The sequence below is a fragment of the Phanerochaete carnosa genome, assembly GCF_000300595.1.
Source record: "Phanerochaete carnosa HHB-10118-sp unplaced genomic scaffold PHACAscaffold_1, whole genome shotgun sequence".
Classification (NCBI taxonomy): domain Eukaryota; kingdom Fungi; phylum Basidiomycota; class Agaricomycetes; order Polyporales; family Phanerochaetaceae; genus Phanerochaete; species Phanerochaete carnosa.
In genome coordinates, this window is record NW_006767628.1 from 4,423,361 (window position 1) to 4,433,265 (window position 9,905).

The window sequence follows — 9,905 nt, forward strand, 5'->3', positions numbered from 1 at the left end:
CTTGGACGACGTCATCAGCATCACTCCCAACGACACTCTTGCATCAGCGACAGTGTCCTCGGCGGCGCCAGCACCGAACACGGCAGCCGCAGCGCTATCATTGACGTTACCAGCAGCAGCATCGCCAGAGGCGGCAGCAACAGCATCGGCGCTAGCACTAACGCCAGAACCAGTAACGCTACGCACAGAGGTACTCACGGCGACGGCATCGAGGACTTTATGCTGGTCGCAGTTTTTCGGAGCTTGCCGCTCTTTGGTCACTGCGTGCTATTGTTGTTGAGGTCAGTCCCAGTGGAATGCAGCAACTTTTCTGGACGTGGGCTGATGCACTACCTGCGCCACGGCAGGCCAACAACCACCTGAATGCAATGCATCAGTGTAATTCGCCGAAATCTCCAAGTACTTCGTTGTGTCTTGCGATTCTCCCTGCATCATGGCGTAGGGTTTTGTGCATCTAACTCGATTATGGTTATGTTCGAGGTCCTGTGGACGTGGAGCGTGGACTACACGTGTAGAATCTGAATCGTCACAGTTTTAGCTAAAAAGCTTTCGTGAGCCTTGTTCTTACTGCCTGGACGAGTCGTGGCTTACACGTCCTCTCAAGGCCTATCCAGGGCATACACTGGATGGGCTATATCGCCTACTCGGTCCACCAAAAGAGCAGTTGGCTGGGTATTGACCAGACGTGAAGGCCTCGCCGCGTCGGATGAGGGGCAAGTCGGAGTTGATGCCCTCGATCTTGCCGCTTTCTACGAACGTAAATCCCCCCGATGGCCTTTCCGTCCTAGCCAAATGCATTATCTGCCGCTGGGGTAGATACGGACGGGGCCTTTAGCACAGTATCGCCTCCAGCTCGAGCATCCTGCGACCGCATGGCCCACTGCCTCCGCGCATCACTAGAGGGGCGGTTGATACTTGGCCTTCGAGGCGAAAGGGCCGAGGTACTACCCTAGAAATACTGCGTTTCTTTATTCGCATGTCCCCAGCGCACGACCTGCATCGTTCCCAAGGTTACTGTTCCGCATCGTCGTCCACTTGCTGCCAAACCCAGTTCAAAGTACGCTGCCACATCTTTTCCCACCGGACTCCACTGACTGTTTTTGGCCCACACCTTACCCGGAAGAATCGTCAACCATCGTCCAGCCGCGTTCTTGCCGTCAGCGATGACCACGGGTATTAATCGTGGACCGTGCGTTACCAGCTAGGGCCAACAATTTTTTCAGTAGATAACCCGCGCTACTGGTGTTCCATCACATCATTTGTTCCGTGGTGTGCGGGACCCTAAGGGAAAGAAAGTTAATTCACCCGTTGGTTCAGGACGAGGGAAGGAGGTGTGGAGGACTAACAACGGTGAATGTCTGATACTCGAGTTACGGAAGCCCCGGATGGTCAGACAAGGCTGTAATAACGCTTCGGTGCGTTGCTGTTTTGCTCTCAGGACGGGACCTTGGGTCGGTGATACGGTGTCAGTTAGTGATCGGCCTATGTTCTGGGCGCCGCTATTGATATTGAGCAACAGGAAGATACATTGCAGAAAGGCTTGAATGCTCGTCGGCCGCGCCTTGCCGAGGATGCACAGTAAATCATCGGTAGCATGATAACCCTACCGTCACAGGCGCCACCATCGATTTTCACCCTCTATGGTTCCTCGGACCTCTTCCTCTCAATATAATCAAGGTACCAATCATTGTTCCGAGGTTACAGGCTCTCAGTCATCAGGTTCCGCCGCCGCCCGCAGTCGCAACTGCGTGTATCCAAGTGCAGACGGACCATCGTACCGCGGCTATCCCTCCATTGTCGGGTTCTATTCGCTTCCAAGAGGATGGGTGCGGCAAGTGACGGGGGCTGGCGCTCGAAAGATGCAGAGAGGACCACCGCGACAGACCATGTCTGTTACATGTTCTAATAGAAAAGGACGGGTGCGTAGCCCCGTCTGTTTCTGTACTGTCAGATTGACGATCTCGTAGGGCACGGGCAAATACGGCGGCTGAGGTGGTGTGGCAGTGTGGCGCTCCGACACGCCCTTAACCTTATGCATCGCACACCCTGAACCCGCGGGAGTATGAGGTCCCGCCAAAGATTGGCGCTGCAAGTATATAAGGACCGTACAGGATGTGGGAAAGAGTGTGTTTCGACTTGCCCTTTCGTAACTACTAGCCACCTGGTCGTCCTGACACACATCGAACATCTGCTATGGCTGGAGATAGCTCTGACTGCAGCACCCCCAACTCAGTCAACGACGAGATGGAGTTTGTTTTTTCGACCACAACAGTTTCCACCGCGGGCATGGCGGCGCCGACTGTCCCTGAGTACGTTGTCCATTGCTGATGCTCTCTGACTACTTCCAACTGTCTGCAGTCCCATCGTCCCGCAAGAGGCATTTGTCGCCGACGAGGAGACGCACAGCGGCAGCGACGGTGGCGACGACGAGGACGACGAGGACGACGATGACGATGAGGAGGACGGCCCGGGTATAGCAGGGATATTGCGCTCATTGTGCGCCACATGTTGGACGATCACTTTGAGGATCCGACAGTCTAATATTTTGCTCTGCAGGGGTGTTGAATTTCGCGGACGTGCGGAGCCCACAACTGCGGTGGCCAATCGCGGCGTCCGCCGCCCTACTGGTCCCCAGCCTCTTCAGCTGCCTAGTATGTCTGGGAGCTCATCGTCATGTGTGTTAGTGCTGATTATCGCTCTCAGAGAATGGTACGAGCAAGAACACGAAGGGCACGAAGAAGGGCACAAACGACGATACGAACCAGAGCACAAACAAGGGCACTAAGAAGTAGTAGGCCTGCTAACCAGTCTTTCTACGGAAGAAGCAATACCGCCATCTCTCCACAGCCGCTACGTCCTATCAATCTGTGCTATTTCTATGACTAAGCGTTAACATGTTTTATATCTCGTGTCTTCCGTCTGAGACTCTTGATTGGATCTTATGCACATGCAATCCTGTAGACTCCCATGCATATTTGCAAACACATTAGTTACGTGCGATACATTGTGTAATCTAGTACACGCACTATGATAATACCTACTCTCATCTCCCACTACGTTTCGTGCGACCGAACAACTCGGCGTTGCCACGCGCACAGATGCGCGTTGGGCCGCGGTAAGGCGCATCATTACGCGGCCTCGGGCGGGTGGACATTAAGGTTTGTACGCGCGTGCTTAAGTCCGTTGTAACGTCTCAAGTCCATCCCAACGTGATATTAGGAACCCGCACTGATTGTATTCAATGTATTAGACTGAGCTGCGAAGCACCGCCAGAGGGCCCCTTTGGGAACGGCAAGCACAGTCGATTGATACGTCAGCCAAGCTACTAAGATTGCAAGATATAAGGCGAGAAGAGGCGTCGCTAGTCGCGAAGGGCCGCTGTGTCTCTCGTCTTATATCGCCCGCAAGAACTTCCCTGCCCCTTCCCGACTATGTCGGACTCAGGAGAGAAAGACTCGGAGGATAATGCCTCTGTTATCGAGCCCAAAGTAAAAGTACTGGTGCGCACAGAAAAGCCAGCAGCCGTCAAGGCCACGCTTGTCGCCGAAATTCGCGTCTCGCTTGCTGAAGTCGGTCCTGCCGTTGTCAAGGAGTCAGTCCATGCATCGTCAGCATCTTCGGTGTGCTCACCGCCGACATTCCCGCAGGCCAAGTGTCACTTCGCATCCTCAGGTTGCCTATACCTCTGATGAAGAGACAGAGGACGACAGGAGCGACACCAAACCCGCGAACGATGAAGACAGCAAAGTCACGAATAAAGAGGAGGACTTGAACAACGAGGATGATAACGATGAGGTCGATCTGGATGCCATCCTCGACGAGATGTAAGCTCGGGGTATGTTCTTGCGGTCGGCTGGCTTTCACACCGGCTGTTCCAGGGGTTTGGAGTCGCGCGCCCCGGCAGACCGAACGACCGTGGTTAAACGAGTCAACGCACCACCCAGGCCTGTATGCTTGAAACGTTCATCGAGCGGTGAGATCCAAAATGCTGTACACTCCGCTAGCGCAAGTATTAATAGGTAAAGACAGATTCGAACCTTAGGGACAGTAAACCGAAGAAGAAAGCGAAGAAGACGAACACTGCGCCACCTGATGCCACGACCACCACAGAGCCTAGCCAGCGTAAGGGCGAGGATACGTGAGCCTAAGCTTCGAATTACCTAAGCGATGGATGCTCTGTTGTATCAATACTGTTATATGTAGTGTTGGCCTCACACCAAAGATCGTCAAGCGTCACAAGCGAATAGTTCTAGAATAAATTCTTGATATGAGACTTACATGATTGCGCCGGGGGGGGGGGTCGGCTTAGCGATTCGTGAGATACTTTCAATCACCCAGCGACTCGATGGCGGGGTTCGGATCGGGCATCGCGGGTTGCTGTGTTTTCCCCGGCAAAGATAGCCGAAGGGAGATCATCATTTCAAGACTCGAGGCTGAACATGTGAAGAGCGTTAGAGCTCAATCGCAGCACCGCCTGCATGCCGCTCACATCAACCGTACCCCGTGGAGAAGTCGAGGACTTACAAACAATCACTTCTATTCAGACTTCCCGCCAACAGGCCTGCTCTTCTCGCCGTCTTTGATTACGGTGGGACTATCTTTCTTTCCTCGAGGCCCAGTGGCGCCTCTGAAGCCACAAGATGTCGGCGCTGCAGTCCACAAATTTGGAGAGTGAACTCACTCTTCATTGGCCTCGGGGTTGCCGAAGGCTTGAGGTTCAGATCTTGGGCCCCGGCGACGTAAGAGCGTGGTTTTGTGAGATAGACAGGGAAGGGAAACCCACTGAGGCTTGTTATCTGAAGTAAGCACTGCAAAGTCAACAAGGTTGCCACCGGTGAGACGAGAGCACGAATGGCACGCACCTGTCTGGAACAGGGAGCTCATAGTTGTCGAGCAAGCGGGTGGACTGGGGCAAGGAGAAGGCATCGCGCGCACGTATATATGTGCGTTCAGACTCCTGAATTTCAATTCGTCATATTCTATCTGACTTGGACTGAAGCTATACCATTGACGCTTTTGTGCATGTTTGGCAGCTGTAGCTCGGAAGCAGAGCGGAAGTGGATAGCACTGTCGCCGTGAAGATGATATGCCATCCTGCCAAAGCAAGAGCTTGAGCAATTCTGGATGGCCACTATGCGTTTCAGCCGAGGACGGCGGGAAAGCCAAAGGAGCGTCTGAATTTGCAACCAAAAGCATATGCCGGGATACTATCACAAGAAGAAACGTGGCGCTACAGCTACAAAGCGAATCGCCGAGCGGATACTGAGCGCTGAGTTCCGGGGTCTATGCGTAGCTCCTGCAACGGGGACATCGATCTGCCGGTAACAGCGCTATCAACAGCATGTCCCGACACGTACAAGAATGTCCACGAACCTTCTATTGAGGACGCGTTACTACAGGCCTGGGGTTCTTGGAACCTGGAGTAGCAGTAGTGGCGTCCTTCGGTCCCCGGGGCTGAAGACCACTGAATGGGGTGGACCGTAAGCCCGACGGAGAACGGATTACAAGCTTTCAGACTCACGCCTTGATCAGCTCTTCATCCACGTCGAAGTCATCGTCTTCATCGTGGCCGACCGCCGTCGGGGTACTGCCCTCAGGTCTCGATAGGGTTAGCCTTACATTTGTTAGTGAACCGACGAAAACTCACTGGCCTGCATCGCCGGTGGTCGCTTTGGCGGGGTTGGTACGCGTGGCGTCCGACGCCGTTGAAGTCGTCAATCCGTTCTCAGTCGCCTGGCTCATCTCGTGAGAGGTGTCCGGTAGGATCAGTGATATAAAGCTCCATTTGCTGCCCGCCATTTTATGGACGCTCCTGTTGACGCGCTTTTCCATATCTGCGCCGAGTGGGCTTCGCGTTGCCACTGCCTTTCCCACAGAACAAGGGTCGTAGCCTTCTAACGCCCGATAGGGACTCCCGCGGCTTGGTTCTGCCGATTCGTCGTACGAAGATCTGCAAGGGAGCCGGTCAGCAGACGGAATAGAGCTGTAAACTCATGACAGGAAAGACAGAACGGTCTGTATGGGGACACGGAAACACACGCCTCATAAGTCCAACCCGCGGCCTCAAGCTGGATTCTGTCGCTTTAGCTCTGCAGACGCTGAGAGACATACATTCTCCGTTCGCGGGAGGATCAGAGGAAGCACCACATGGGCACGGGCATGGATGCTCATTATTGCAGACGCTGGTCCTGCGTGTATTCGGTACGGCGGATATCGCTTGCAGCCATCCAGGTGGTCGTTTGTACAGTAAAACGGTATCATCGATATCATCGAAGACAGCAACGGAGCTCGCTATTGTGTACAGCACAGAGGGTCTCTGCAACCCACGAATTATAAGCCCGATGGGACTGTTCGTGTTAGTCAGGAATTCGGATCCCCATGGTTCGTAGGAGATGATCACATACCTCAACGCACAGGTCTAGGTGGTGGTTAGCCTGAGCGCACAGGCCTGGGTGGTGGTTTACTTGCTGTTGGGTTGTTCTTGGGTCCGCGAGGCTCAAGGCCCCTGCACGACGAAATCATCAGTCAAATGCACGTTCACCTAGGACGACACACCGGCTTACGCTTCGGCAAGAGCCTCTTCAACGTCAAAATCGTCGTCGTCGTCGTCTTGATCTGCAGACGGCGCTTGCGCGTTGGTTTCAGCCCTAGCAAACGTGTCAAAAAATGTCTAGCGGAAACAGTGCGCGTGGAGGTTAGCGTACTGTGATGTCTTGCCAGCAGCGAGCTCAACGGGAGTGTCGTCTACGAGAGGACGACCCGAAGCGGCTGCGTCCTTCCGTGGCCCTGTAGCTTCGCTCATGCTCGGTGAGATTGTGCAGAGTGGTCTGGACGTCATTGCCAAATTCTCATCTGTACTTATATCATCCGAAGCCACGACATGCGCATCAAGCTAGGGTCCATGGGATCTGCCGTCGGCGAAGGGCCTAACTGGTGACCTTGGTGGCAACTCGTATGGAGTCTATTGATCCGTCAGTGGTTCAGTGCCTGTAGCTAAAGAGACTTAGTATGGTATGGTCAAGATAGGGCTCCAACTGTGAGAACGCCGGGTCACGCAGCGTTCTTGTTTCCTGACGCCACACATTCAATAAGGCGGTAATCCCACCCGCGCGGAGGCTAGCACTCGCCCTTCGCGGAGCACATGCCCAGGAAGAAGGTACCGGTAGCGCCAAACCAGTACACGGAGAAATATGAATTGGAATTTGTGCTATCTTCAGTATGACCTGGAAGAGTCTAGGCAGAACAAGGGTTGCTTTAGCCCTGTTGGTGCAGTGGTGACTCGAGAGATCAATGAAGGCAGTAGAGTAAACGTACGGCGTATTCACCTCGTTAATCTCCAGTTTCATGGCCAGACTATAGTCTGCAATGGGACGCAAACCGCCACCCATGGACTACACTTGAGCAAAGGGTGACAACGCTATGGAAATGGAACGTGGGCAAAGCGCAGCGCTTGGGCGCCTCGTGCTGACGCGATCGAGCCGGGCGCGCAAGTGAGGCTGCTTACTGACGACGACCACCCAGGATTGCCCCGGTACACTCACCCCAGCTTGCTAGTCACTGACTACTACCATGGTATGCATCTCAATTCTCTATGTTCCGCATCACCGCTTGCCTTCCTCCGTCTTCATGCAAGCCTCCCGGAGCTGACGCTGAATGACGACAGAGCCTCCAAGCTCCGTACGAGGTCCGCATGTCCAACTCGCGGGGCGTGCCCTACTTCTTCAACGTCGAGACCCAAGAGTCGACATGGGAGCCTCCTTCGGAACTCTCGCAGGAGCAGGTCCAGAAGCTGCCCGGCGCGCACTACTTGAGCAGCGGCGGCGGCGCGGGCAAGGTACGTGCGAGCCACTTGCTGGTGAAGCACAGGGACAGTAGGAGGCCAAGCAGCTGGAAGGAAGTGAGTGCTTTACCGTGGTAGGAGATATGCGAGGTTCAATAATGCGGCGATGATGCAGGCGAACATTACCCGGACGAAGGAGGAGGCGATCGAGATCCTGAAGGGCCATCAGAACGAGATCAACGGCTCGTCCGAGAGGTTCACAGAGCTCGCGTCGGTACACTCGGACTGTTCGTCTGCAAAGAACGGCGGTGATCTCGGGTCGTTCGGCAGAGTACGTCCGCTCCCCGATCCCCGCTCTTGCTGATAGACCAGAGAAGCTGATAATTGGGAATGCGCAGGGCCAAATGCAGAAGCCGTTCGAGGATGCCACTTACGCGCTCAAGCCCGGCGAGATGAGCGACATCATAAGCACGGACAGCGGTGTGCACCTTATCCTTCGTACTGCATGATTGCTCCCCCACTATTCGACTGGACTATAAATGTAAGGATACTTGTGGAGCTGTACTATTATACAAGAAGGATACGACTTTCTATCAACTCGATCTCTGTCCGCGTCCAATACGGTGTTCATACAAGTCCATGCTTCAAATTTGTTGGTACATCGATCAAGACGTAAGGTAGCGGCGGCTCAGAAGAGGGCCTGACTAGAAAGCTCCTCGTACTTCCCTGGTTTGATTTCGTTCTTGACTTCCTCGGCAACCTCTCTGTCGAATTCCCAGGACTGCTTAAGGCCGACATGCTACAAGTCATAAGCGGTGGTAAGCGACCTCAAACTCTGTCACAGCTGGGCTAAAACATACCTCAAAGAAGTCTTTGATTTGCCAACCCTGGCAGTCGTCGAGGTCAGTTCCCTTATCCTTCAAGTTCTGGTACGCCTTCTTCATCGCAATTGTCGCAGGAATGAATCCAGTGCACGGATATATCGCGAGCTTGAAGCCCATGTTGGTGCAGTCATTGGTCGTGTAGTTGCCCGTCAGGCCGTTCGGGAGCACGTTGATCATGACCGGGTGCGGGTGCATCGCTTTGACGAGCCGCTCGCACTCGTCGCGCGTGCGCGGCGACTCCATGAACGCGACGTCCGCACCTGCGGCGCACGCAGCCTTGAGCCGCTTCACGCCCTCCTCGAACGCCTCCTCGCCGGCCTTCTCGCCGCCGAACATCGTCGCGTTGCGTGCGTCCGTGCGGGCGATGATCACGAAGTCGGGGTTCCGCCGCGCTTTGACGGCGGCGCGGATGCGTTCAAGATACTCCTCCATGCTCACGACGTCCTTTCCCGTCAGCTGGCCACACCGCTTCGCTGGAAAACACCAGTCAAGAACCGCTTGTATGCCATCAGCAAATGGATAACTCACGGAACGTCTGGTCCTCGATGTGGCATCCGGCCACGCCGGCAGCCTCGTACATGGACATCGTACGCGCGACGTTCAGCGGGCCTCCGAAGCCCGTATCCGCATCGGCGATGATGGGCACGGTGCTGACGCCGACCATCATGCGCCCGGTGTTCGCGAGCTCATCAGCGGTGATCACGGAGAGGTCGGGCTCGCCAATGACGCTGCCCGATGCGCCGCTCCCGGCAAGGTAGAGACAATCGAAACCGGCAGAGTTGGCGAGGTGTGCAGAGATGCCGTCGAACACGCCTGGGCAAATCGTGCACCCGTCTGCGATGGTCTCCTCGTGAGCAAGATGCACGACAGGCAGGGTCTGGACGCGGGAGCGCGTACCTTTTTCGAGCAGCTCGCGGAGCCGCTTGGGCATTTCAGACTTATACGATACTGGGAGTGCGTCTTTCATCTCTGGGTACGACTGTTTCAGGCTTTGGTGAGTTCTGAGGTGGTTCTTAGCAGTCGAATAGCTAAAGGCTCCCTCTGTCTCCCGGCGTATATATCAGCTACATGTCAGTGTGACGTCGTGCGCAGAACGGTGAGCCAGGCATGAGCCAGGCAATGACCACAGAGTGGAGGCGCACCCCACCGCATTAGTCTAAGAATAGCCGGGATCTTTGAAATTGTATTTAACGCGGTCACGTGCTGAGAAACACGACTGCGCGTCCCAATGCTAGGCGAGG

The 9,905-nt window shown here is 54.9% G+C and overlaps 4 protein-coding genes across 4 annotated transcripts; 2 read left to right on the forward strand and 2 right to left on the reverse strand.

The window, feature by feature from the left end:
* Positions 1–3,385: 3,385 nt before the first annotated feature.
* On the forward strand, positions 3,386–4,289 carry PHACADRAFT_204662 (uncharacterized protein). The gene is made up of 4 exons (XM_007390842.1): positions 3,386–3,592; positions 3,648–3,824; positions 3,879–3,973; positions 4,030–4,289. The coding sequence occupies exons 1-4, from the start codon at positions 3,432–3,434 to the stop codon at positions 4,140–4,142; spliced, it is 546 nt and encodes a 181-aa protein (XP_007390904.1). The 5' UTR covers positions 3,386–3,431; the 3' UTR covers positions 4,143–4,289.
* A 1,064-nt stretch (positions 4,290–5,353) lies between these two features.
* On the reverse strand, positions 5,354–7,381 carry PHACADRAFT_204663 (uncharacterized protein). The gene is made up of 9 exons (XM_007390843.1): positions 7,326–7,381; positions 6,705–7,260; positions 6,564–6,647; positions 6,465–6,505; positions 6,405–6,418; positions 6,328–6,347; positions 5,648–5,950; positions 5,522–5,587; positions 5,354–5,464 (listed from the first exon to the last, which is right to left on the reverse strand). Exons 2-9 carry the CDS (start codon positions 6,836–6,838, stop codon positions 5,377–5,379), a joined length of 750 nt encoding a protein of 249 aa, XP_007390905.1. The 5' UTR covers positions 6,839–7,260; positions 7,326–7,381; the 3' UTR covers positions 5,354–5,376.
* Positions 7,382–7,522: 141 nt separating this feature from the next.
* Positions 7,523–8,371, forward strand: PHACADRAFT_248153 (uncharacterized protein). Its single transcript, XM_007390844.1, has 4 exons — positions 7,523–7,572; positions 7,664–7,897; positions 7,956–8,111; positions 8,179–8,371. The coding sequence occupies exons 1-4, from the start codon at positions 7,570–7,572 to the stop codon at positions 8,287–8,289; spliced, it is 504 nt and encodes a 167-aa protein (XP_007390906.1). The 5' UTR covers positions 7,523–7,569; the 3' UTR covers positions 8,290–8,371.
* Positions 8,372–8,468: 97 nt separating this feature from the next.
* Positions 8,469–9,595, reverse strand: PHACADRAFT_84143 (uncharacterized protein; the record flags this gene model as incomplete). The annotated part of the gene is made up of 3 exons (XM_007390845.1): positions 8,469–8,579; positions 8,641–9,137; positions 9,193–9,595. 3 exons carry the CDS (start codon positions 9,593–9,595, stop codon positions 8,469–8,471), a joined length of 1,011 nt encoding a protein of 336 aa, XP_007390907.1.
* Between the last annotated feature and the right edge of the window lie 310 nt (positions 9,596–9,905).

Bases quoted from the DNA above. Each gene is read 5' to 3' on its own strand.
- PHACADRAFT_204662 (XM_007390842.1), top strand. From the start codon at position 3,432: ATGTCGGACTCAGGAGAGAAAGACTCGGAGGATAATGCCTCTGTTATC. The intron at 3,593-3,647 runs GTCAGTCCATGC...ACATTCCCGCAG, and splicing joins GGTCCTGCCGTTGTCAAGGA to GCCAAGTGTCACTTCGCATC. The intron at 3,974-4,029 runs GTGAGATCCAAA...AGGTAAAGACAG, and splicing joins CTTGAAACGTTCATCGAGCG to ATTCGAACCTTAGGGACAGT.
- PHACADRAFT_204663 (XM_007390843.1), bottom strand. From the start codon at position 6,838: ATGACGTCCAGACCACTCTGCACAATCTCACCGAGCATGAGCGAAGCT. The intron at 5,588-5,647 runs GTGAGTTTTCGT...ACCTGAGGGCAG, and splicing joins ACCACCGGCGATGCAGGCCA to TACCCCGACGGCGGTCGGCC. The intron at 5,465-5,521 runs GTGAGTCTGAAA...CACCCCATTCAG, and splicing joins GATGAAGAGCTGATCAAGGC to TGGTCTTCAGCCCCGGGGAC.
- PHACADRAFT_248153 (XM_007390844.1), top strand. The intron at 7,898-7,955 runs GTGAGTGCTTTA...GCGATGATGCAG, and splicing joins GGCCAAGCAGCTGGAAGGAA to GCGAACATTACCCGGACGAA. The intron at 8,112-8,178 runs GTACGTCCGCTC...GGGAATGCGCAG, and splicing joins ATCTCGGGTCGTTCGGCAGA to GGCCAAATGCAGAAGCCGTT.